Source organism: Epargyreus clarus, unplaced genomic scaffold, assembly GCF_041222505.1.
Source record: "Epargyreus clarus isolate Ecla_fem2 unplaced genomic scaffold, WU_Ecla_fem_2.2 ptg000007l, whole genome shotgun sequence".
Classification (NCBI taxonomy): domain Eukaryota; kingdom Metazoa; phylum Arthropoda; class Insecta; order Lepidoptera; family Hesperiidae; genus Epargyreus; species Epargyreus clarus.
In genome coordinates, this window is record NW_027332215.1 from 23,897,802 (window position 1) to 23,925,261 (window position 27,460).

Here is a 27,460-nt window from a genome sequence, read left to right on the forward strand (position 1 = left end):
TAAAACTAGCTCCATTGTTTGCATATGTGATAAATTTTCATGCATTTATACTTCGCAACCGAACTAAAAATAACTTTGGTGCTGACTGTACCAAATCCGTTAGATATTTAATTCATATGATTATATAATATATATGCATAAGATAGACCTTTATTATCGTCAAAGTTTTAATGTCCCACTGTTTGACATGAGTTTGCTCGGCTGAACGAGATAAATCGTCGATCGCCTTTGATCAGGAACCCCTTAATACATCATTTACCTTATCATGTTTGAAAGCCTCATGATTCAACACGCAATTAAGTAGCGTAATTTCATCATCAACTCATTACTGCCCCACTGTAATGAGTTGATGATGTTGATGATGAGCGCGGGTCTCCTGTCAGAATGAGAAGGATTAGGCCCGTAGGTCCACCGCGCTGCCCATTGGTAGACTTTTCATACCTTGGCAAACTTTTTTAAGGCCGCGTTTCACTAGACTATCACCTGGCTTTTTTATATTTGAGCCTAACGATAAAGCAGACGTGCTACCTGATGGAAAGTAGTCAACGTCGCTATGATCAACTATGAACATTTGCAACACCAGAGGAGTCGCCAATGCATCGCCGGCTTTGAAGGAGAGCTCTTTTTGCACCTATTTTGAAGAGCCCCATGCCATAGCGCTCTGGGAATACCTCAGGAGGTTATACAGAAACTATCTATACTAGATGTAAATTATATATAACCAATAACAACAGTATCAATTTATTCACGTCAATTATTTTACATAGTCAACGTAATATAATGTTAAGTAGAACCAACGGACGACAAGTTGAGCAATACGACACAATACCCCTAAATCACAAACAATTACGGAGTCAATGAACAATCAAGCCGCTTTAAAATCATGTCACTCGATTATGTCCGCATACCAATAATTATTACGGACAGTAAGGGTATGTGGATACATACTCATATACGTGAAAGCGACCTAAAATACAAGGAACTAACTAAGGCCTTCAAACATGGCACCCTTATCTATACATATATATAAAAGCGAAAAGATACTCACGTTCAAAACGTATTAATCAAGGTTTGGACTAAACTACTGAAGCTAGAATCATGAAATTTGATATATAGCTTCATTTTATAATGTAGATGCGTGCTAAGAACGGATTTTTTGATATTCCACCGTTAAGGGGGTTAAATGGGGGTTGAAATTTAGTATGAAAGTCCGTCAGTTTTAAAGCAAAGTGGATGAAAATTGGTATTTAGCTTTCTGTTTTCTGTTCTTAGAGGTTTTCCAAAATCTACCCTAAAGGTGGTTAAATAGGGGTTGACAGCTTATTTTAAATTTTGCCATTTTGGAAGCCAGCTCTTTGAAAGTTAGCCATTGCTTTACTGGTTAGATATAAAAGAACTTTAATTCTACCGTTTTTGGAAAATCATCCCTTATGTGGGTTAAATAAGGGTTGTAAGTTTGTATGGAATTCCCCCAGTTTTGATGTAAACTCTATGAATTTCGGTATTTGGGTTTTTGATTAAAAATAATTAAATACCTATTTCACCATTTTTGGAAAATCAACCCTTAAGTTGGTAAAATAGGGGTTAACAGCTTATTTTAAAATTTGCCAATTTGAAAGCCAGCATTACGAAAGTTAGTCCTTGCCTTACTGGTTAGATATAGTGGAAATTTAATTCTACCCTTTTTGGAAAATCAACCCTTATGTGGCTTAAATAAGGGTTGTAAGTTTGTATGAAAGTCTTCCAGTTTTGATGTAAACTGTATGAAAATCGGTATTTGGGTTTTCGATAGAAATTAATTGAACACCTATTTCTCCATTTTTGAAAAATCGACCCTTAAGTTGGTAAAATAGGGGTTGACGGTTTATTTTAAAATTTGCCAATTTGAAAGCCAGCACTATGAAAGTTAGCCATTGCCTTGCTGGTTAGATATAGTAGAACTTTAAATCTACCGTTTTTAAGAAAATCGACCCTTATTTGGGTTAAATAAGGGTTGTAAGTTTGTATGAAAGTCCCCCAGTTTTAATGTAAACTGTACGAAAATCGGTATTTGGGTTTTTGATAGAAAATAATTAAAGACCTATTTCATTGTTTTTGGAAAATCATCCCTTAAGGTCGTAAAATGGGGGTTGGAATTTTATTTTAAACTCCGTTAATTCGGAAGCAAGGACTATAAAAACTTGCATTTGGCTTTTCTTTTGGAAATAATAGAACTTTTTAACACCATTTATGGAAAATCTACCCTTAAAAGGGTAAAATAGGGGTTGAAGATTTGTTGGGATGTCCGCAGATTTGGAAACAAATTCTATGAAAATTATTATGAAAGTATTCAGCTTTCTGATTGAAAATAATAGAACACCTATTTTACAGTTTTTGGAAATACAACCCTTAAGTTCGAGTAATTGTAGATAGAATTTTATTTTAAAATCCGTTAATTTGGAAACAAGGATCGTAAAAATAGCATTTAGGTTTCTGATTGAAAATAATAGGACACCTATTTCACAGTTTTTGGAAAATTAACCCTTAAGGTTGTTTAATAGGGGATGGAACCCTATTTTAAAAACCGTTAATTTAGAAGCAAGGACTGTAAAAATTGATAATTGGTTTTCTGGTTGGGAATGATAGAACTTTTTTAACACCATTTATGGATAAAACTACCCCTAAATGGGTAATATAGGGGTTGAAAGTTTGTTTAAAAGTAAGCCGATTATGAAGCAAAGTATTTTGCTTTCTGGTTGTAAATAATATATCACTTATTTATCCATTTTTTTGAAAATCATCCCTTAAGGTCGTTAAATAGGGGTTGGAACTTTATTTTATAATCCGTTAATTTGGAAGCAACCACTATGAAAAATTATCATTAGACTCAATGAAGCATCTGAGTCAGTTTTTTTAGATCAACCCTTAAGACGGCTATAAAAGAGCATAATGCATTTATGACTTTCTGTTTACACATCTGTTTCAGCATTTTTAGCAACTCAACAATCAACCCCATTAGGGCACTATAAGTAAAGAAAGTCTGTTTAAAAACCGTTATTGAATTTACTTCATTTGGCGTGTTTGGAAAAAGAACAGAGTGCAGAGAGGTTTAGTGTAAGGCAAAATTCCACGGGCCGTCGTAACATATATTTTTAACATGGGAATGTATTGCGCGTGCTGAAGTGCAGCGGGTTTTTAGGGTTCCGTACCTAAAGGATAAAAACGGAACCCTACAGACAGCGAAATCTTAGTAGACTTCGCTGTTTGTCCGTCTGTCCGTGTGTCACAGGGCTCTATCTCTGGAACCGTAATAGATAGGCATTTTAAATCCTTACAGAGGATGCATAACAAAAATCCTTACAGAGGATGCATAAAAAAAAAGGTCTGAAATAAAGAAATTATTATTATTATTATTATTATTATTATAACGGTATAACAACAAATACTAAATATTAAATAAAAAGTTGAAAACAAAAAGGAGTTAAAAACAAATACAACAAACTGCTATTCGATATTTTTCCAACTAACTTTTGAACCATTAGAGGTAGACAGTCCAAATTGGTTGGCCGCTGGTGTTGAATATTAGCTGTCAGAAATTTGCTGATAAAGTTATTTATGGATTCATATGTACATATAGCCCGGTCAAGTTAGACATAAAAATAGTGGTCAAATAGCAAAAATTCCGGGAAAGCCAATTTTTTGTACGGAACTTGGGTTTACCATTACAAATAAAATGTCAAAAGTCCCCATCGATCCGAAGTGTGCGTCGGCAGTTATTCGAGGTCAAATGTCAAAATTTTAGGTACTTTGAATTTTTCTCGAAAACGGTAAATTTTATAGAAAAAGTACCTAGGACCAAGTTGTAGCTCTTAAAATTTTCAACAAAACAGTCCTTAATTTTTTTTTCTCTAAAACCTATCATTATTCAGATATTGCGCTTGTAAGAATTACCAATTTAGGTACACAGTGACGAAAAAAAAGCTTTTATTAATAAAATATTAATGCTACTTTATCGTTAAATTTGTTAAAGGTACAAATTTTCGATTACAGTTATTTTTATGTCATATCATATTTTTTACGCGGGCGAAGCCGCGGGTTCTGCTAGTTACTTATTTTTATGAATTGTGTCTTGATTGCACTTGTCCATTAGAAAGTGAAAATTAGCTAGCAACGCAAATTTTGTTACGGTTAACCATGTGAGATTTCATTCAATCACAATGAAAACATATCGTAAGGATTTTTTTCGAAATTTATAGCACAGGCGAATAGGCGCTAATACAGTTGTTATATCCTATTACCATCTATACGGGCATCGAAACGAAAAGCGAAAAGTATTAAGCGTATTATCAGATTAAATTGGACAATAATAAAATTTGACTTGTAGCTCTTGCTGTATAGTTCAATTTACGCTCGTGACAGATGAAATTTTATTTCCGATTCTCGTTGTGGCGATTAGAACGATGGACAGTGACTGCAAAATTTAGTTCAAATAACAGTCTCCATTACTGCGTTCAGCGACCAATTACTGCCATCGACAATTAAACTCATCCAAAAAACTGCTATATCGTCGATCACCGATATTATGAGTTGCAGGTCTGTTGCGGCCCTTATGTGTAACTGTGAAGTGACACAATAATGACGACAAATATAAACGCATTATATTATAATGTGTATATATCTTGTTATAAATAACAATAATTATATCTTGTTGTAAAGTTTTATTATTTAAAATATGTCTATAGATAAGTTATTATAATAAATCTCAGAAAGTAAGTGAAATAGGAAATATATATAATACTCGTAGCTCTAAAAATTATATTACAACAACGCATAGATTATATTTGCTAAATTTTCAATGGGATTTCTTTCAATTTATGAGAAACATGTGTTAAACCTTTATATTTTATCATAGACGGAATTATGTTCATTTTCAATAGAATAAGACAGTAGGTACTTTAAAAACTTAGAGCTATAATTACATCAAATTGGCTTTTGATTTTATAAAATTCATTTTTTTTATAATATAAGAGTAGCAGACGAGCATGCAGTCCACCTGATGGTAAGTGGCTACTGCCGCCCATGGACATCATGGAAAATGCATGTGTAACCCATAAAGCAACATAAGAACTCGGTCACCTCGACTGAGATCCTCTAAGAATAATATTATATTGGTAAAGTATTTTATTGTTACAACTTGGGTTTCCACCCACCAGTTACTGTCAGTATTTCCGAATAACGTCAACTATGTATGAGCACCTGTCAAACATTTTATTTGATCTTCAAATGTTTAATACCCTTTTATATTCCTCTTGTTTCGCCTTTACAAAATTGAATCGCTGCCAGACATCGCGACGGGTTGAGTCTCACTCGCGACCAGTAACGACAGTGACGACGCTGTCGGCGAAGCGGTCACTATACCGGTCTGACGCACAGAGCGTCCCGGATTCGATTCCCACTTAGGCAGATACATATATTTTTTACATGTATAAAGTATTTACCGAATAAGTTATTTAAGGCTAATGCGTAATTCTACGCTAATATCCAAATGATAAATTTAGATTTTTGTTTCTGAGTATTTAACGATACAGAGAATCCTAGCGTGGGAATGAGATTGTAAAAAGCAAATTTTTCTCTCAATTATTTCAGCGATTTCATAATAACCGTTATTGTTAATCACTTTATTCGCCGTTTTTCATACCAACGATCAAAATTCGGTCTATGATACGCAAAATCAGGTAGATGGATGGATAATTATAATAAAGGGCCTTAGTCAATATACCTATTATTATGTGGCTACGTTGAGACACTGAAAATAGGAAAGCTGAGAGCTGCACTGAAAGTAGGAAAATTGTTTTTTAATGTTTTACATAGAATAACATTATTTGAAGCAAATTTATGCAATGATAAAAATGTTAATAGTTTGACAGTGGCTGAAATCAGAGTTATGATAAAAAAATATGTTTTTTCCAGAATGTTTATACTATGTATTTTTGTGCTCCTGTCTGTTGATATTTACGTGCCTTGTGTCAACTGCGGCATAATTAGGTAGGTATTGCGAATGTTACAGTCACGTCACACGGATTCACGTACAGAGCACATAATTTCTAATTATTGATAATTTATGTCACTTTTGGATACTTTTTTATATTTTTATATTTTTGGAATAGTCAGTCTTGCTTTGAGTTATGAAGTGTCGTATGATTTTTGTACCGTTTTTTGCGAAAGAAAAATGATAAACTAGAAATACATAAAGATGTATTATTGTAAAAGCTGATTGTGAAAGAATACATTGTATTTTTGAAATGCCTTCTGAGCTTCTTGACACAAAATAAACTTATGAGGAGAGTATCTCGTTTGTTATGTCATGTCTAAGTTTGATCATAAAAATGCATGTAAACTTAAGCGATAAAATCCGTTGTCACTTATCGCTTACACACATCAGTCAGACCAGTCACTATGTCCGGAGCACCGAACAGCCGTTTGGTAGATTAAAGTGAAATCATCGATGTATTCAAAACTAATCGCTACTCTGCATAATAATAAGGACTAAAACGTAACTAAGTTACAAACAACTAAACATTATCGACCATTTGGTGCGAGGGTTGAACAGTTCAACAAATCATAATGTAGAATATATTGTATACATACGATACAAGTTTCGTTATTGACAATATTGGACAAACAAACTAATACCTTTTATTTTATAGTGCAATAGAAGGGTTTTTCAGATTATATAATTTATTTTATCAGCAGAAGAAGTGTTCGGACTCCCTCTGGAACCGTTTAAAAGGCAAATGTTCAGTAATAAGAGAAAATGAAAGCAAAAAAGAATAATTTATGGAAAATATAATCTTTATGTTTTCTTTATCTTCATTAAATATTACTTGCATATCGGATTTGAAATCAATGCCCGAGTCAGTATCATCTATAGGAAAAAGTTCTTTGTGGAAAGAGACTCGACCACTATTGGTAGATTTTAAGAACTTTATTCTTTTAGGTTTTTCATACCCGCATAACTTTGAAACATCAGTAGTGCCTGGGTTTCAAATCTCAAACCCCTCAATTGAACGACCGAGCTTCTTAGCACCAGGTGATGACTGTTTCATTTTGATATTGGTGTGGATATACGTTGTCTTTTATGTGTTTCCGTTCTGAACTAATATAGATACGGAGAGTAATAATCAAACGTTTTAAAGATAACTTTTAAAATAGCAACCCTGACCAGCTTAACGTGACCCTTGAAGCTTGGTTATAACATGTTATGTAAGGTATAACATGTCTTTTGTTATAACTTCAGGCTTATGCCTGAAATGACAAGCAATTTGTGTAACACAATGTTACGATTTTAAAATTCATTCTTTGCAAGGTTAAATCCACCGGTTGTTTGGCTCTAAGCCATATTTTTATATGTATTGTAGGTATTAGTTCCCAATAGAATAGATTTTTTTTTTCTACCAAAGTTCAAATTGGCGTTAAATTAGTATGCGGAAATTATCAAATGTTGAAGACATTTTAGCAGACAAATCATTGGATAGATTAATTAATAATAATGGACAATACTGAAGTAGTAGTAGTAGTAGTATATATTCGTGAACTTAGGGCTGTCGGAGGCCGTCGTAAACCAAATAACTCCATAACTTTGACATGTTTTTCCCACAATTTTGAATAATAACCGACATGTTAATAATATATATTTTGCAACACCTACCAAAGGATGAAGCAGCAGTAGTCGTATTGAAACGAGGTTTACGATTAGTTAGAACAACTGTTACGAGTATAATAATATGAGTCGTGACCCAGCTCAGATTTACATGCGTTTCTGGAATCGCATCCGTTAAAATCGCAAATAGTCCAGGAGACTTGCTCCACGATCCCTGATACGTTTAAAAATATGCAACTATTTTATTTATTTCATTTACAAGTAGTGAATTACACTTTTTCTGCGTTTTGTGTCTACTGTAGTCGAAGTTTTTATGTCTGATTAAGATATTTTAATTTTATTTCAATAACGCTTAGCGAAATTAATAATATTTTCATTTTATTGACCTAGATGTTTTAAAATGACATTTGGTTTCGCTAAAAGTTAAACTGAGGTCTGATCGTGTTAATTATAAAAATATAATTTTAAAATGTTAATTATAGGGTATATCACAACTGGCTTAGACGAGTTTATTAATTATAATAGCATTTAAAAGTTTGAATAGCAAATAAGATAAATATTTTGAGCTATTGAATAAGTTATACGGAACTAGACATTTAAACGTATATCGTAACCGACTCCCGCACTACGACAATTTTATTTGCATTGAGTCGCCGTTGTCGCGGGCCACTACACCGAAAACCGAAGCATGACGTCACCCGAGATAATACTGCACATTCCACGACGCTCAAACAAACTATGCTCCAATTTAAAAGATTATTAATATGACGCCCGCCGATATTTACGACCATGCATTGTGGACGCGGTGAATCATTCTCGCGTTGAATTATGTTTAAAAAATTGTACCAAGTTCAATTATACTCGGAAAGGTTCATCTTAAATCCTAAACAACTTAAACAAAATAACTGCTCACATTCACTGAAATACGACTTAATGTGCGAGATATGAACTCTAATAATTTCTTGGCTTGAAACATAGAATGATAAACCTAATAATACCTTGATCATAAACCTAAATAAAAATAATACATTTGCACGACGAATAAATAACGGGAAGTCGCCTAAAAATAGTAACCTCCAAAAATATTTAAATGTCTTATATTCGGTCTTTAACTATCTGAATTAATCCTGGTTGCGAGCTTGGTACTCTACTACTCTAGAGTTTGGTACTCTACTTTCACTTGATATAAGAGAAGAAAATAATAATGAAAACCTTATCTTAATACAAATACCATCTTAAATTCGAGTATCTTAAGGACAATTGCACAAAATATTAAAAATGATAACCAGTGTAACAAAAACAGACTTAACCCGAGTTATATTAGCTCTAAAACTCCATGGACTTAAAACAAGAAACGATCCAGTCACGAAAAGGATGTCCCGTACGGGATATGATCGGCGTATTTTGACAGGCGGTTTAAACAAAAACTGAAATATTGAGACGGAAGCTCGTCATAAAATATTTGAAATGGTAGCGGCGCACGCAACTTTCCAGGTATACGCCGGTGACATTCAGCCGAACTAAAAACAGGTTTAACCCTTAATTCTCTAGCGTATAAAAACAATAGATCCGTTGGTAGGTACCTACCTACATACTTAGCAGTAAATTAGTGCGCCCTAATGATTTGAATTTTTACCTTTCACACTGGGCCCGAAGTTCTAATAACAAAGAATTGTGATTTTATCTAAATTTTGCTCATGTAATAATTTATTTATCAGTTGATTTAATTGATTCAGTTGATATATAATTTGAATAAACATTGGAAAACTACACACGTTGTGAAGTTCACCACTCTACATTTGGCTAGCGTGGTGGACTATGACCTAAATCCTTTTCACTGAGAGGAAATCCATTGCCAGCATCAAAATGATCAAAATGGATTGACGGTGAGTTAACCAATTACACAAAGCGAAACATATCAACTTTATGCAATACACGAGTGAAATTAGACCGCCGATGTTATACCCTAATAGACACTAATGATCACAACTAAAAGCAAACAACGATATTGCATATAATATCTATGATTTATCTATCAAAGTGTTTTGTGTACAAATTACACTTCCATTTCGATATAATTATGAAACTACACAATTATTAATTTAATTAAATTTATTAACAAAATAACGATCTACTATAAAAGCAGAAAAAATATGATTTTAAATAACTCATGTAAAAGGGTCACTTTAAAAAAATGTTCTTATAATATAACTGAAACATTTAATTAACATTAGTTTCTATTCCTGTATTTAGTTCTTGTGGTGTAGGACGTAGGTAATACATAATATTATAATGAGTGAAGTCACATTTTTACTAAGGAAACTTATCATCTGACACAAATATAGAATAATAAAACGTGTTGCGACACTTGCAATTCATTAGTTAGTAGATAATGAAACCACAGAAATGAGGTAATAGGTAAGTATTTATTTTTATTTCTCCCATATGTGTTATGTATGCACGATCTGGGTTAAAATAAGCTAGAAGACATTGCTTATACGAGGCTAGTTTTCCAATTTATCTCCGCAGTGATTGATTCTCATATTTTATAAATTTAATGAAATCAATTCAGGATTAAAATATGATTCTCTAATTAGGATTAATTAACTGGTAATTGTGATGATAGCCTAGTGGTTTGAAAGTCAATATTAAATCTGGGATTTAAGGTTTCATTCCGTATTTAGTCATCAGATTTTTCGGAACTACGTCTTAATAAATCAATTATCGCTTGCTTTAAAGGCGAAGAAAAACATCGTGAGGAAATATATACAAATATGCACTGAGCCAGCGTGGTGCTCTAAGACCTAAGTCTGCCTCATTCTGAGAAGAGATACCCAGCAGTGGTAATGTTGTCGACCAACAACCTAGTTATAATTATAAAATCCATATTTTGCGATAACCATCAAAGATGTAGTTAATCATAGTTCTGCTTACTTTCTCTTTATATAGCTACAACCCTTTAAGTCCCACTGCCGGTCACAGGACTCACAGGTAAAGGTGACCTGGACCGTATACTATTACGCTGGTTTAAAGGGATTTCATGAAGTAATCCATATCACTACATTAACATACAAATTCCCGAGGTTGTGTTCGTTTAAAACGATGTAACCACAATAATAGTTAAATAGGTCATATTTAAGATGTATTACGTACGCGCACCTATTAATATAAAGACCCTTTTTAAAATCAAGCCAACTGTTAAATTTGATTAAATTGCAATGCCTACGGTACCCTTAGTAGGTATGAGTTTTTACTTTTTTAACAAAAATGACTGTTTTTGTATTTCTTTACACTTTTCCCATACATTTCCAATCAGTATCCTTACCATAAGTTTTTACGTTTTGACAAATATGACTGTTTTGGTATTTGTTTACGTATTGGCCTCTACAATTTCCAAGTTCTGAGACAATCCGTTAGGGGCGCTGATTGGAAATTGTTTACGTATTGGCAAATACGTAAACAAATACCAAAACAGTCATATTTGTCAAAACGTAAAAACTCATGGTAAGGGTACAGTTCTGATACAGTTCGCTTGGGGCTCTGATTGGAAACATATGGGCAAATACGTGAACAAATACAAAAATAGTAATTTTTGTAAAAACGTAAAAACTCATACTAAGGATACTGGAGTACAATACAATAGAGTTACAAGTACGTTCACCAACAAATATATTATAATTAATATGAATACCAAGTTATTGTATATTGTGTACACGGAATGAAAAATAAGTTACTCTACATTTAGAGTTATTATTGTCTCAGGATTATTTGCGGCAATCCGTTTTCGACATTAAAAATGTGTTTAACCGGGACAGGGCTAGAGACAGGATATTATGTCAAATAAACTCCATATTAAGATTTTTATTCATACAGTTTCATTCTAACATTTATATTAGAAATGCTTTTTTTACCGTAACCTGTATGTATGTATGTAACGGAAACTTTGAACTCGATTTTTACCCATTGAACGGTCCAACTGATTCAAAATTTTGAAAACTTATCAAGAACCGATGACAATACACAGTTTTAAATAATTTTGACCCATTCTCCTCATCGGGGATTTCACTATCATAAAAGATTTTCCTTGTGCGAATTTAGCGTGGTTCTTTAAACTATAATTATAAATCTACAAATAGTTGACTTTTACTCGCCACACGCTTCCCGTTTCCAGTCGTGCCAGCTGTTTTATCGTTGAACACGTACAGAATTCATTGTATAGTAATTATCCTGCATGATACATCAATTACGTCAGTGCAGTGCAATGACATCAGCATGGTTGTTGCCGACCTAATGATTAGTAAGTCATTATTCATAACACGCGAGCATTACTGTATAAGATGCCTGAAATTAACACAGATATCTTGATGATACTTCATGAATTTATGGTCAAAACATTACTGACCCACTTGACATATGGGTTCTGTATGGGATACGGAGGCTACACCACGATGATCATGTAGCTCGATGAATTTTAAATGCATTTGAAAACATTGTAAACTATGAAGTGATGCCGATTCACTCAATCTTTAGATTAATCTAGGTTTAGATGTCCGGCTAGCACAAGAGCAACATTCATAGCACAGTTCTAATAAGTTAAGTCATCGAGAGATTTGAATAAACTAAACGTTAAATAAAACTTAACTGGAATTATTATTTTATAATATTTGTTACATTGTTCGTAGTAACTAATCCAGGAATTTTTCTACGGTCACAACCTCACACTGAGATTCTCTATGTCGCGGGGTCATGGACACACACAAAGACTAGTAAACAAACACTCTGACCCAGAACAAAAATCTAAATTCATCATTTAAATATGTATCTGGCCGGGGATCGAACCCGAAACCCTCTTCGCATTAGACCGGTACGTTGGCCGTTCTACTGGGTCAGTTCGTTTAGTTTCTAGAAGCAAATAGAAATTTAAACTGTGATTTACAAATTCAATTTATTTATGCGTTTGCGCTTTCAATCTTTCAATGAAGACCCTTACAGGCTTTGATTGGTCTGTCTCGATGACAATATAAAATCGCGATGAACTATGATCTTTAAATGAGTTCTTTAAATGGATCGTATCATTGCCATGTCCTCGTCGCCTTTATTCTTATTGATATTTAGAAAGTCTAGAAACTCAGATAAGCTCTATATTGGTACATCCTCTCCTGTCTGTTTATCCGTTTGTCAACTTGAAATTTTTACACAGTGGGTATTGCTGCTTCCGCTAAAAATACGCCATCTGTTTTGAGGAATACGAGAATACTTTGTTGAATATTGAATAAACTAAGAAAACAAAATGTTGGTGTTGTTGGTGCCCTCGAATCCTTGTTCGACTCGTACTTGGCCAGTTATTATCATGAAATAAATTGCAGTAATTAAGTCCTGAGGGAATTTTCTAATATAAACCCGGCAATTCCAATTGGCAATACTACCGTAGTAACTTATGTTCAGCGTTATCAGCGAATCATGCTTACCAGTCCTAACGCAGGTCTAGCATGTGCTAAGTTCGCGGACGTACGGTTGTCGACATAAATCAGGAGCACGCGATAACGTCGCGATCGCTATGTCGCGCTGTTGCTGCGACGGAAACTGTCGTGCGTCGTTTCACCGCTAGGGATCGTTGCGTCCGTCTTACTCTAGAGATTCGTAGATACTGTTCCGAAAGCTTTATAAAGTAAAAAATCGATAAGTTCTTCGAGAACATTTTCTTTCACTATGCATGAAGCGAAAGAACACATAAAACAATAGAACGCTTTTTTAAGTTCGCTGTTTTATAGATAACTCGAATACCTATTTGGACTACCTAATTGTCATATCCCAAATCGTGTAAAATTTTGCAGATTTCCTATATTTTCGCCAGTAAGCATTTAGTCGCCGTCTCAAACTACTTCTGCCTGCAGTCTGCCACAAATTAAATCTGCACTAAAGTATGAGCTAGAGGATACAAAAATTTAAAAATTAACCACAATAAGTATTCCAAAATGCAATATATCGCACATCATACGAATGTAGGTAGAATAAACGATAAGTCAAGTTTGTGTTTATAGTTTGACAAAGTCAAGACTGCAAAGAGCCACTCGAGGCCATCTTATTGCCTCTTCACACGTTTCGTCTTCGGTCCGAACAACCCATTTAACCCTTCAATTGTAAGGAGACACGTGACAAAAGGCGTAGCTTAAGTATTACAAGTAAGGTAACACTTTGCTCAATAGCTCCATGAGCTCAAGAATTTTACACGAGAAACTTAGTATTTGTTGAAGAAATGTGAATTTTATTTATGTCAGGGATGTACTCTTTAAGATGAAGCATATTACCGACTCACTTGCCGAAATAAAAAAAATAACTTGAAATCTACAACGAGTCGGTGAAATAAAAACATCGCACCATGGTTCAACTAACAATAAACACACCATGTATAATTGTATATATTATAACCATTGTAAGAAATAAATAAGGTCCTCTAGATTTATAAAATAATGCTCTTACTAGACAGTTTGGGGGCACAAACTTCAAATGTTTCCACTTCATGTTAAAATTAATATAAAAAATAATAAGTATAAATATTTTAATTGTCTGTTGTGTATACAGAAAAATATATTTAGCCTATGCCTGACAGCTACTCGTTTTATTACTTCAAACCTTCAAATGTACCCTTATCACCCGGCAATGGAGCTGAGAACGTAAGTTGTCAGATACAGAAAATTGTATGCTATTATTGCTGTTCTATTTTTAAGATACTTCTACACTTTAAATGATTGGCAACTGTTTGGGGTTTATAAATATTGTACCTAACCTTCAAGAAAGGGGGAAACCTTTAAAAGGTACAAGACGGCGTGGGAGCGACGCCGGGTTATGTGGGATTTTTATCGCACTAAAACCCCCCCGGTGGCCATCCTCACCGCTTGGTGGAGAACTCCGGGATTTCCGATGGAACACAACCGGAGTCCACCGAGCGCGATGCCCCTATCGGACGGGACGGCTAAAATTTGGACACTCAATCTGGCAATTCAAGCTTCAATCCTACGCCCTTCCTTCAGATTTTCTAAGTTATGTACGTATTACAATAAAAATATATTTTTCTTTAACAGTGATAAATACATATATGTGGAAACCTACACGCCTGAAAATTCTTAAAAAACGTAGTCAAAGGCGTGTGAACTTTGCCAATTCGTAATTCACCAGCAAAAGGGGCAACGTCTTAACCCTCACACTGAGATCTAGCAATGGGACTATAATATAAATAATAATGAGAACGAATAATAGTCATCGAGCTATCGATCTAATGCTTCATTGGTAACGCGTGTCTAGTTCATTCTCGAGCTAAACTTCTGATTTGTACATTCATTACGAAACAGTTTACGCACGCGATAACTAGCACGCCATAGGCATATGTTTGAATTATCTGTATAAGTTGGACAATATTATACAACAATATGCGGCCTCCAGCGCAGGTTATCTAAGTTCATTCAAACATTACATGACCGACGGATACTCTTATCGATATTTAATCGGGCCAATATTGCCAATTTAATATATACTCCATTACGGTCGAGAGAGACATCGGTCGGGGGTTACTCAGAAAATGAACGAAGGCACGCGATCCTCCCTGTATTCAATTTCATAGAAAAACTTATTTTATGTCAGCGAGGTTGCCCGCTCACGAAAAGCACAGAATTGATCACCAACAAGACAAAGAGTAATTGCTCCTACGTCCAGAACACCTCTCGGTTTATGCCTATGCGAGAACTGCCTCGAAGAGGCGGTTCCTTATTAGACAGACTTTCCCAGGGACTAAAGAAACAGAAATGATGTACTAATGCGACGATGGACTAACTTCTACTTCTAAGACGTATAAAGTAAAATTGCATGCGTTTCGAGCTTAGACCCACTGATTGCTGTGTGCTGTTTGTACGATATTCAGAAAACAACCAAATGTCCAACATAACCACATAATGGTTTTGTTGGACATTTTGTCCAACATAACCACATAATGGTTTTGTAGGACATTTTATTTAAGAAATCTCTTTTTATTAAAAGAAATAACAAATAATAATTACTAACATGAAAACAAATAAGCAATATTATATATTATTAATAAATTTTAACGTTACTTATTACTATTGTATTGTACAATAGTTTGGCAGAATATCCACAATAAAATAATAATGACAAATTCAAATAGGTGATTGAAATAAATAAATAAATAATCTTTGTTGTGTGTGCGCACGGAGGTCTACATATAGTTTGTCAAAGAAGAGTTTGTTTCGAAAAGAACAAATCAGACATTTGCATGAAAGTTATAATTTATCGGAAGTTATAACTCGGAGAATAGTTTTGTGTAAATTGTTCCTACAATCAAGACACGAGTATAAGTATAAGGGGTATAAGGACTGTCTTGAAGTTAATAGCGCTTATTTGAAATGTGAAGTTAGTAAATCTATTTTAAATAATTGTAATTCTATTTTAAATAATCTATATTATTTAAATAGTAAGATGCTTAATATTGCATAGATAACTTAACATGGGCAGGCATAGAGCTGATGATAACGTCGTTATTAAAAATATATATTTGATAAGTAGAATTAATTTATTATAAAATATTTTTAAAAAATTTAGTTCAATTATTCGGTATGGATACAAACAATAAAAAAATCTATTGTTCATAAGCTTTATAATGTCCATCGCGCCAAAATCTAAGTACTTAAGGGCAATTAGAGAAATTGCTATAGGTATCCGTATTAGCCGTTGTATTTAAAGTTTTACCAAATGATAGCCAGACGGTATAAAGATGTAAATTCCTTATGGATATATTGTACTAAGGCAATTAATATTGAATAATTTATTAATAGTATCCACGCAATATAACCGTTCAGTTGCAATAGATACCGATTGCAGACATCTTCCTGTTCTGAAATAGATAGTCAAGAACCTCTTTAATCATTAATGCAGCGAGGTAAGGCGCCAATAGGTCGTAATGTGAGGTGATGTTATGGAGATTCGTAACCGTAATTCGTATCCGAAATAAACATATATCCGAATCCAATAAATAAAAACTTCAAAAATTGCGGATAAAGACGGAGTGTGAGTGATACACTATTTTAAAAAGTTTTCGTGCGAACAAGCCGACACTGTTCAGATATTTACAAATAGAATTAGCTTTAGTTTTAGTATTTTATCGCTTTCGATTCCCTAAAATCTGATATCCATAACCGAAATTATCAGATACCTAATCCGAAATAATTTCGTATCGGTAACCGTATCCGAAAATAATACATTTTTTATATAAATCCGTATCCGTATCCGAGATCTGAGATATTATATCCATTAACCATAACATCCCTAGTCGTAACATATGAGCTAATTCCGAATTGATTAATTACAAATGTGTACTTACCATATGTGTATGGCGAACACCTTGATCAGGAAGCAACTAACATTGCATTTATTTATAAGCAAACGTTAATATTATTATCCTTCGTATTAAAATAAAACTATTTCTTCGACCAATTTACAACTTTTATTATTCCCGCGCAAACTACAACTCTCACCTCAATAGCGTTATTTTTCTTTTTTTATGCTAATGCATACAATCGTTTGCATACAGCAAGTGACTATATTAATAACACAAAATAATTAATTATAATAATAATATAATTAAATAATTTGAATATATTTCTAACAACCTTGTGGATTTTTGGGAACAACCAATATTGTTTGACATGTCTGACATTGTAGAGCAAAATTAGTTGGTCCAAAAAGCACATAATTTTGTAGGAGGTACAAGGATTTCCTTACACAATCAAGATTATCACTAAGACTTTTTTATTTCGTAACCTACTCTCATTCAACGACAATCTCATTTCAGCAACATATTTATATATAAAATATTAATAATTATTATATTTTTGTATACGTTTATTTAGTTTTAGAACGTTTCTATAAAAGTAATTATGATTGATGCACAAGTCATTCAACTTCAAATCAAAATTTACTTACCAACGTCAAAAATAAAATAATATGAATTTCATATTAAATTCCTATTTCCATTATAAAAATAACGAGGGTATGTAAATTAAAGAAGTAACATATACGATTTTATTATAATGTTATGGGGTAAATATTCGCTACAAAATTTAAAGAGACTCTTACTTCCATCGTTATACATTATATTAATTTCCGACATTGCATATTCATGATGCACATAGATCAGGTCATTAACTTTCCGATACTTAACATGGTATTAGGGATAGCGATCTGAGATCGAAGAATTGATTTTTTTGTAAGCTCCAGTAATGGGTCGATTCAGAGAATCGATATTTCATCCAAGAAATTCGAAATTCGATTTTTTCGAAGTTGATTGAACATTAAAAAATGTCTGAAAGGACTTCGCCCCTGAATAAATCGAAGATCGATTTATCACACTCTTATTCGAACCGATTCACGAATCGATATTTTTCGGTAAGAATCGCTATGCCTACATGGTATAGTTTGCTTACTGGAAATATTGAAGTAATACCTATAGCTATTTTCTCATAAGAGATGTGCAAGGGAGCTAAGATGGCTATGGATGTGCGTATTTATTGCATAACTACGTCGCGTTTTTGGTGGAAAAATAGGCACGGCTCTTTCCCCAAAACTAAGTGACGCTCGGTGCATTCCGCAGTAGGTACCCTACTCCACTTCAAATAGTTTATCATTTTATTCTATCTTGATTTATTAAAATCTTAGAAGGAAACTATACAAGGTAATTCAGTGGCATATCGGTGAGATTATGATACGTCATAACTCATAATACAAAATCTAACATTAACATGAATGAATAGAAATATTTTATTCAGCAAATATTCGTTTATAAACTCATAACTTATATAAACAATGAAGATGGACGTTGACGGTGGCGACATATTTATATACGGCCTGGTACACTGTAATGCGCCACGCGGCTATGATAACCATTAGAATATCGGTATTCTAAAGTTAGCGATGCTCACAGAATAATAGGACTGATACATGATCACATATTTCTCTTAAACTTTGTATATTTGGTGTGTCAAAATATCGGATGGATGTCCAAAACCGATATCGAGTCGAATGATGTGACCGATCTACAGTAAAATGAAGCATTTAGTGTCGATTGTCTTGTTACCATAGCACTTGAAGGTGCTATGAACGAATCTATCGACGTCGACCATCAGTGGTATCCTCTGACGTTAGCCTTCTCCTTATAACGTCGTGCTGTAAACTTAGTTAGCCATTGATGGCGGAATCATCAATCTTTCGTCGATGATCCTTATATGAAGCAGTTAATGCCACCAACCCAATCAACATCGATCAAACATTTATTGATTAGTGTGGTTGTACTCCTAGGTATTACCTAGGTGATCTGGACATAATGCGAAGTATTTAAATGTCTTTTCAAAAGTTTTAAAGCTATACCTGTACGTACAAGGTGAAAGGGTGGCTTTGACACCTGCATATTACATTAGTTCTAATGCAATAGCTTAGTAAGGTGTGACGGGCTGTAAAATTGTTTTAACTTCATTGTAAAGTGCTGTGTACCTAACGATTTTAACAAATATATATTTAATTTCCTTTGTTGCTTAATAACTGTCATATAGACGGTACTATACGGCTGTGTATTTTAAATTCAGAAGCTATCTTCAGCCGATTTTGGACTGAAAATATTTACGAAATTATGGTGGTTTTCTTTGGGTATCTTATTTAAACTATAAATACTTTAAGATCCGATACTAATGCATATAATCAAAACGCTTTAAAAATATATTTTAACACAGTTATCAATAAACAATTTACTTATATATATATATATATATATGTATTTACTTAATAAAAGGCATTGTGTATAGGTACACTACTGATGGATTGATCATTTAGATAAAAATATTTACTAACATATTTCATTAAGTAACTGATTAAAACAGATAGTCCAAAAGAATCACGCGCTAGGATCTCGTACTAGAATATGTCATCGCCGACGCTCGACAATGACGGTTTGGCGCCAATCAAATTACTGAAGTTAAATTGGCGTAAACAATTTTAAATCTAATGTTATTAAATTGTTTCAAGGCTTTTCTCTGAACTAGTGTAACTGATGACTTGTATATTATTCTCAGTGTAATGTTTCGCGACACTTGTTGGCGAGTGTTGATGAAAATAAATTGAAGTTAAGTCATAGGGCAAACAGTAACGTAAGCGGAATTTACGTTAACTGTAATTGTATTGCATCAAATTACGTGTCTAGCCACCTTCTGAAGCAATTTAAATACAGTTACTACCTATGGAACATAAGCAAGAGACGTAAACAGTTCGCCTTTAAAGTATTACTATGACAGATTGGTCAGTTTCCTACTACTTTTTATATAATAGTGCTATTTATTGCAATATCCCGGAATAAAGTTCCTATCTCTTTCCTTATTACTATTTTTCGACGGTCAATGTTACTACTTTAATTATGCAAGGAATTCTTAATTGCTTCTAATGTTTTGTCTGCAAAACTCATCATAATAAAAACTCGTCTGTAAAAATAATCTCATAATTAATAGAACAACATAATATATTATCATAATAATAATAATAATATATTATGTTGTTCTATTAATTATTTTCGCTAGATTAGGCATTATTATAGAATGTGTTGCGTTTTCTGAAAGGTTTTATTTTACACACAAAAATAGGTAATGAACATTTTTACAATACTCGTATCAAGACTTCGTCAAAATTAATCCGCATTCGAAAATTCTTCAACTCAACGATTTTTAGTTTTGCACTAAACTATTTTATATCTAAACGTTTTTTTTAAGAAAATTGACTATGAAAAGAACACTCAGAAATTTCCTGAAGTAATTTTCTATAAGTAATTATCTACGTATGTTTTGAAATATGCGGCTGGTCTTAAGAAAGAGTTTGCTATAAGAAACAAGCTCACATTTTATAATTGCAACACTTGAAAATCTAACCACCTACACATGTGCGCTACATATTTTCTTTCATGGCAACCATCATTTAAACGGATAAAAAATAAATTTGTATAATTCGTCGAATAACATAGACATCAAGGTCTCTTACTTCTTAACGCCCTAAGACTAAGTACTGTTTTTGTCAAAATGTTTATACGAGTACTTAAGTGAAAATAATTGTAACTGTCTATTTATTAATTAAATTGTTGAATTGAGAATAGTTTTTCTTATAATGTACACTAAAGGTAACTTTCTCAAAAGTAATAACACATCTTGAATACTACAAATATCGATCAATATTACAAAAAATCACCTTAATGGGTTACATTCCAGAAATACTTTCTCGTGATTTTTAGATTTCCGTACCCAAAGGGTAAAAACGTAATCCTATAAATAAGCCTTCGCTATCTATGATAAGGGTGGCCACTTAAACAACAAATATTGAAAATTTAAAAAAAAAATTCAAAGTAAACGGGGGCCGCCATACAAGAAACCGCTCCTTTTCCACATTTTTGCTTTATCTATTGAACCTGTTACCGTAGACGGTTTAATTTTCACAATGCATTTACTTCAATTGCTGATATGATAACAAATGTTATAAATAAATAAAAAATGTTGATGATGCGGAACCCTCCGTGTGCGAGTGCGACTTGCATTTGGCTAATTTTATCTTTCACCCCTAGATGGACGTAACCCATAAAGAAAATGAACATAGTCAAGCAAAACCTTGTTATTAATGTTACGTTATACATACGAGTACAGACGTTTCATGACATTATATAATGACACAATCAATTTTCCTATTAATTGTATAAGAAATATCTCTACTCGCAGAGGGTTCCAAGTTCGACTCCCACCACACAGATACCTAAATAAAGAATTTAGACATTTGTTCTGGGTCTGGGTGTATATCTTTATCTTTGTGTATGTCCAAGGGTCCTACGACACATGGAACCTCATGTGGTAAAGTTTCAACTAGTCAAAATTCAGACAAGCAGTCCTTTCGTAAAAGTTGGTACGGCCACTACAGTCCGTGTATTATTAGGAGAGAGTACTTGTACGCTGGATTGCGTGTCCACTTAGCCAGCCTAAATTGATAAATATATCGTACTGGGCACGAGTGCCGACCGAGATGAACAGTGCTACCAATATTTCACACTTGGGAAACTTTGTATACTCAATGTTACCACTGAAATTGATAAGGCATTGATCAATTATGGTCGTGTGCAAAAGTGACTGCGTAGTGTTTGAAACTCGACCTCTCATTTCAAGTGTCCGAGGTCCGAATTCTAGACACCTCTAATTTCAAAGTTATGTGCGTATAAGAAATTAATTGCTATAACGGTGAAGGCAAATTTCGTGAGGAATACAACACACCCGAGAGCTATTAATAATTTGTCAAAGGTGTGAGCGCGCCCAAATCGCGCTGGGGCAGCGTGGTACAATATGATCCGAATGCCTTTCCCTTTGGAAGGAGATCCTTGCCCAGCCCTGGGGCATTAATGGGTAGATGTTGATAACATGAATCTACTTATACAAAGTTCCTTCACAACCTCATATTTGGGTGATATGCAAAATCGAATAGCGTAATATCTGACTCATATTATTATTGGTACTTGATGCATCATTGGCGTGAAGAAACATAGGAAGCATTACATATTTTTGACGGCTTTCTTCTTTGCAGACTTCGCTTTAAATGATAAAGCTATATATTGGAGAGGGAGAGCTATACACTTTTATATATTTGCTTAGTTATTAATACCAGACTGACATCAAGGCACAGCCAGATTTAACTAGTTGATATACAAACATCAAACTTAACCCTGTATAATATCTTGCAGAGGAATCTATGAAACTGAATTTTGAAATTTAAGATATTTCAAGTTATTTTTAAATACCTCATACTTACTTCAATTTTACTTATATGCCGGGGTTGATGATTTTTTGTTATCTAAGGTAAATGCCTTCAAATGATAGGCATTGTTGATAGATGGCGCCACGCATAACAGAAAATTTGGGAGGACGACATAAGAACTCAACATGGTGCCAATGAAAAGGAATTTCCCAATGGATTTCAAATTGGACTTCAATATTAGAACGTATCGTATTATTATGGTTTATTTTTTAATATTAATATTATTGGTGAAAAATAAAATCGTATTGATGTACCTATACAAATGACACTATTTGGTCCCATTTCACACTATTTGAATCTAATGCTGCATTCATACGCCTGGCACGTACTGCAAACTATAAACCTAAAAATGCACAAAAATATGCACGCATCGCAAACGCTTGCGGCAAATTCTTTTTCGGCTACAAGCGGTTGCAAACCTACACAAACCAAGGCAAATGTTTTATCCGCACGTTTGAATTTGAAACGGTTTATTATTGTAATATAATATGGAAAAATGCTGAAATATAAGACGTTTAGGGAGAAAATAGTGACTAAAGTAAGTCTACTTACGTGGACACCCGTCTTCGTCGGTGTTGTCGTAGCAGTCCCGTGCACCGTCGCAGCGCTTGTTGCCAGCAATACACCTCGTCTGGTCGCACTTGAATTCCCCAGGTTCACACGCTGTAAACATATTGCATGTTGTAATTAAAGCATGTTGTAATTACCATACCTTATCTCATTTATCCCACCATGCATTGGAGAAAAATACCGTTGAATAGTATGCCGGAACGTTTAAACACAAACATTTGACAGTTACCATATGAAAATAACCAAAATAATTGTCAATTCGAAAAAAGTACCAAGCTTTTTTTATCTATATGCTGCCGTGCTTAGACCTTCGACATAGACGTAGAAGAAGATAGATATAGAAGAAAATAGACATAGAAGAGGTTTATATAAACTTCATATGAAGTGTTCCACAAACTACATTGACCATACCTGTGTTAATACTTAAAACACGAATCTTACGTTAGACATACACACGTAACTTGTAGGCTTCCATTACATAAAACTAAAGGTATTCAGCATATCAGCGTGCAGACTAACTTCAAGTCCAAGGCCGTTTGTCCACCGCCTCCGTCACCGAGAACGAGATTATTTCGGGCCGATTTTAATATGCGTGACGGCGATAGTTTGTCCACCGCGACCGATATCGCCAGTTTAGTTTGTTCCAGGTGTCACGCGTGTGACGGCAGTATATGGACAAGTTCACGTGTTTTATATTGCCGGCACATCGACCTATCAAAATCTCGGTACCGATCTAGCGGTCAGGCCGATGTACTCGAAATATCGGCGACCGGGATGACGATGCTCGGGTGACGGACGTGCGGAGGGCACACGGCTATAGTAAATGTATGTACCGCTACTTCGGCGCCGTCATCTCGTTCTCGGTAACGGCTCAGTGACGGTGGCGGTAGTAGCTTAAACTAGTAGGTAGAAGGTGACTTATCTTTACTTAGTCCATTAAATAAAGATATTTGATGAAAAATGGTAATAAGGTAAACAATGTTTACTTAAAAAGATCCGCGCTGAGAAATTGCTGCAGAAGATTGATGGCGAGTCTTTATAATTTACGTACGATCTTTTTTTTATAATTTAGGAGTAACAGATGTTACTGCAGTCCATCTGATGTAATGTGCCTACTGCCGCCCATAGACGTCTATAATCAACCCCAGATACGATTAGATTCCTACCTGAGGTCGGCCATAGATGCACCTCTACACAGAGGACTAAGCTGTAATACATCTGACAATATGTCTCCCTTACCACACCTTTCGAACCAGGACACAGCAACGGTTAACACTGCTGTTATAAGGCAGAAATAGGTGTGGCGTGGTGGTGCCGCCGGAGTTGAACCACGGAGGATTCTACTACCTTAAATTTATTTCATTTAGTTATTTAGTCCTAACTTTGCATAAAGCGTTCTTACTTAACATATATGTAAGTGTAAATAGTGTAATTAGCTTCAATTTTCTCTAACAAAAAAGAATGCAATTGCCTAAGCGTTATGCGTCGTTCTGTTGGTACCATAATGTCTTAGGCTGACCACCCATTGGCCTCTACCGTGAACTATAGTTACGTACACCACCATTTGGTCCCTGTCGCCTCATAGTTATAAGGCGTAAGGCGTAAGTTAGTCAATTACTAATTTGTTTATTAAGCGGTCGGCCAACTGTTAATATTAATCTATGCTGTCAATATTCCATTTTGTACGCGTCTGTATAAATAATTGCTACTAAATAGTTCCCGAGCAACTTTCGAAAATCACATTAACCACATTATCGTCAAAGCGCCCAGTTAATAAAGTTATAAAAGTCAGCGTAAAAGCAGCTGAAACGTTTTTTCCACTAGGCAACTATAGTCGACACAATTTAATAGGCCCATTTTGACACATGCCATCCTAATGTCATTAAAGTTTTGAACTAATTTTGTATGAACGTGTAACACGTAATTGGAAAGTCAATTACTTCTAAACATACATTAACGCAATAATTTGTAAACAAGAGTAATTAATAAAACACATAAAATGTATTAAACATTTTATTTCAGTTAATAGCGTCCAGGAACCAATTAATCCTGCTTCAAAAAGTATCATAGGGCGTCTTTGTAATGTTATGTCAGTCGGATAATTTGGCCGGTTACGCCCATTTCCGGCTACAGCTTGCGGCTTCAAAGCACTCAGAAGAAACCATATTTGATAAACTTTTAAATAATCGAAACTTGGAATTACCAATAATTAACTATTTATCCCTTTTTCTTCATAACAACAATAAAATAATTGAGACTTTGTTCCTTGGTGAATGGTGAAATGAAAAATATAAATACAGGTTACGATATCAGGAGCAATGCTTTATTCAATTTTTTAAAAATAATTAAATCTTTAAAATACGAAATATTTTTTTTCTTTTCTCCTTTTATTAAATCTTTAGATGATTTAGAAAAATATTACACAAATATTCTGTTAACAAAATATTAAGTTATCTATACAATACGATATGGGGTTGTATACGATTTGTCGTAAAAATCGGTTTCTTTGGTTATCGATTTGTATATCACATGTAATGATGTGCCGAGTTGACCATTTTTAGTATTCGAGTACTTTAGTACTCATATAAAAAATAATCGAGTCAGTACTCGAGTCCAGAGTATTCATAATGTACTCGACTTAGCATGAAGTACTCGAGTACTTTGTAACACACAGTCCACGGAAGACAATAAAAAACGACAAAAAGGCACTCACTAAACAAAATTAAACAAGTTGTTACTTGCACAATGTCTGCTGCGTCCACTTGTTTGCCTATATAAAGACCATAAGACTGGAGTCAGTGTACGAGTACCGAGTCAGTATTCGAGTATCACTGGTACTCGAGTATCACTTATTAGTACTCGAGTATGCGAGTTTATGTAAGCACTCGAGTACTGACTCGAGTCGACCTGACTCGGTCATCTCTAATCACATGCTTAGTGCCGCAGCGATGGCATGTGTCAAAATGGGCCTATTAAACTGTGACGACTATATGTACTTAATATTAGGCACTACATTTACCCACAACACTAAAATTGTTAGTAAAAACCACGTAACATATAACCTTGATAATATATAAGCTTATGATTATAGCCCGTGCCCATATTTATGTATTTTCTTACTGAAGATAGGAGGCGTTGTTGTTTCCAGAAACGACGTGTCGTTTGTGGAACCTGACGTTTTGTCGTCTATAGGAGTGTCGTCGTCGTCGTCGTCATAGCCTGGTTGGTAAAATAAAAATGAATAAAAAAATTAAAAGAAAACAAAATGGGAAGTACCTAATCGTTTCATATTTCGTAGTATTTTTATAATGTAGAAATAGCAGACTGGCATGCAGTACAAGTGATGGTAAGTGGCTACTGCCGCCTATGGACATGTAATCAACCCTAAATAGAATTAAATGGTTCTACCACCTTCAAATTATTTCAGTTAAATTTATTTATTTAAATAAGTCAAATTAAATAACAATAACCTGAGACATGTGTATAAAAATAAGTATTTGTTTCTATGCTTTTAATAAATAGCAGAATTACTTATTAAGTATTTTCTCCTTACTTTCACTAATTGATGGTGTGGTTGCGATTCCAAAAGGAGATTCTGAAGTAGCAGGTTCTTCGTCAGGCTGAGGCCCTTGATTAATAAAAAAATAAAAATACGTATAAAAATAATAAAGATGATTACTGATTGATGATACTGATTTTAGCAAAAAAAAAACTCTTATTAAGTAACTAAAAACATAAAAAAATGTTAACAGTAAAAAAGTAAAATGAAATGTGAAACGAATCGTGAAATCAGGCGCGTTTCTTAAAATCGTTGTCTTAATATCTTTCAAATGTTAATAGTGATGTAGTAGGAAATGTTAGTAATTTAGTTGCGGATGTCATACCGCCAGGGCAATCTTCTTCATCTTCCCCTTCGGGACAGTCTTCAATACCATTGCACCTTTGGTTCTCACAAATGTCAACACCAAAGCTTTTATGGCAGTTCCACTGTACGCATGATGGTGAGGTGCCTGACCTGTCAGTTTCTTGGTCTGTGTAGGTGTCGTCGGTATCTTATGTAAAAAAAAGTTAAATCATACAAATTAAATAATGCAGGCATTAAAATAAATTTAAATTAAATTTTAATATAACATGTTTTAGTTAAGAAAATTTAAGAAAAATATCTAAAACAAAACAAAAAATAAAAAAAATACCTGTCGGGCAGTATTTTTCGTCGGTTTCGTCTATACAGTCCGGAATGCGATCACAATACGATGATCTTGGTAAGCATTTGGAGACGTCGCAATTGAATTCGTCGGCGGCACAAGTATCAAATGAGGGGTTATCTACGTAAATATATAAATACCTAATTAGAAATTATTTTTT

General features: G+C 34.1%; 1 protein-coding gene across 1 annotated transcript in view; it reads right to left on the reverse strand.

The window, feature by feature from the left end:
- LOC140743708 (basement membrane-specific heparan sulfate proteoglycan core protein) overlaps nucleotides 1-27,460 on the reverse strand; it is a 232,130-nt gene that overhangs the window by 118,108 nt on the left and 86,562 nt on the right. The window contains exons 7-11 of the mRNA XM_073075204.1: nucleotides 27,289-27,420; nucleotides 26,980-27,147; nucleotides 26,649-26,723; nucleotides 26,216-26,314; nucleotides 23,078-23,188 (exon numbers count right to left, since the gene is read on the reverse strand). Of these exons, the coding sequence (XP_072931305.1) occupies nucleotides 23,078-23,188; nucleotides 26,216-26,314; nucleotides 26,649-26,723; nucleotides 26,980-27,147; nucleotides 27,289-27,420 (585 nt within the window). The remainder of the gene's footprint in view (nucleotides 1-23,077; nucleotides 23,189-26,215; nucleotides 26,315-26,648; nucleotides 26,724-26,979; nucleotides 27,148-27,288; nucleotides 27,421-27,460) is intronic.